This window comes from Pyrgilauda ruficollis, unplaced genomic scaffold (assembly GCF_017590135.1).
Source record: "Pyrgilauda ruficollis isolate IOZ18807 unplaced genomic scaffold, ASM1759013v1 scaffold17620, whole genome shotgun sequence".
Taxonomy (NCBI): domain Eukaryota; kingdom Metazoa; phylum Chordata; class Aves; order Passeriformes; family Passeridae; genus Pyrgilauda; species Pyrgilauda ruficollis.
Window position 1 is genome coordinate 1 of NW_024516566.1, and position 321 is coordinate 321.

Here is a 321-nt window from a genome sequence, read left to right on the forward strand (position 1 = left end):
TCCCAGTCGTCATCGCTGCCCTGGCTGGGCTGGTAGGAGCCGCCGTAGGGCGGAAAGGGATACCCGGCGGGGGGCGGCGGGAAGGGCTCGGGCGGAGGCTGCTGCGCCGCCGGCTTGAAGGCGGCGGGGGGCGGCAGCGGCTCGAATCCGCCGACGGGGACGTTTGCGTAGCGGGCGGGCGGCGGCTCGGCGGCGGGGGCGCGGATCACCTGCACGTAAGAAGCCGGGAAGAGCCCGCGGTCCCCGCGGCTGTTGACGCCCTCCAGCCACCCCTCGATGTCCTGCTCGCTGCACAGGCTCAGCACCTCGTGCTCCCGCAGC

General features: G+C 74.8%; 1 protein-coding gene across 1 annotated transcript; it reads right to left on the minus strand.

The window, feature by feature from the left end:
- Positions 1-3: 3 nt before the first annotated feature.
- On the minus strand, positions 4-317 carry LOC121351855 (sorting nexin-18-like; the record flags this gene model as incomplete). The annotated part of the gene is made up of 1 exon (XM_041464254.1): positions 4-317. A coding segment is annotated over one exon (314 nt), but the record flags the coding sequence as incomplete, so codon positions are not given.
- Positions 318-321: the final 4 nt, after the last annotated feature.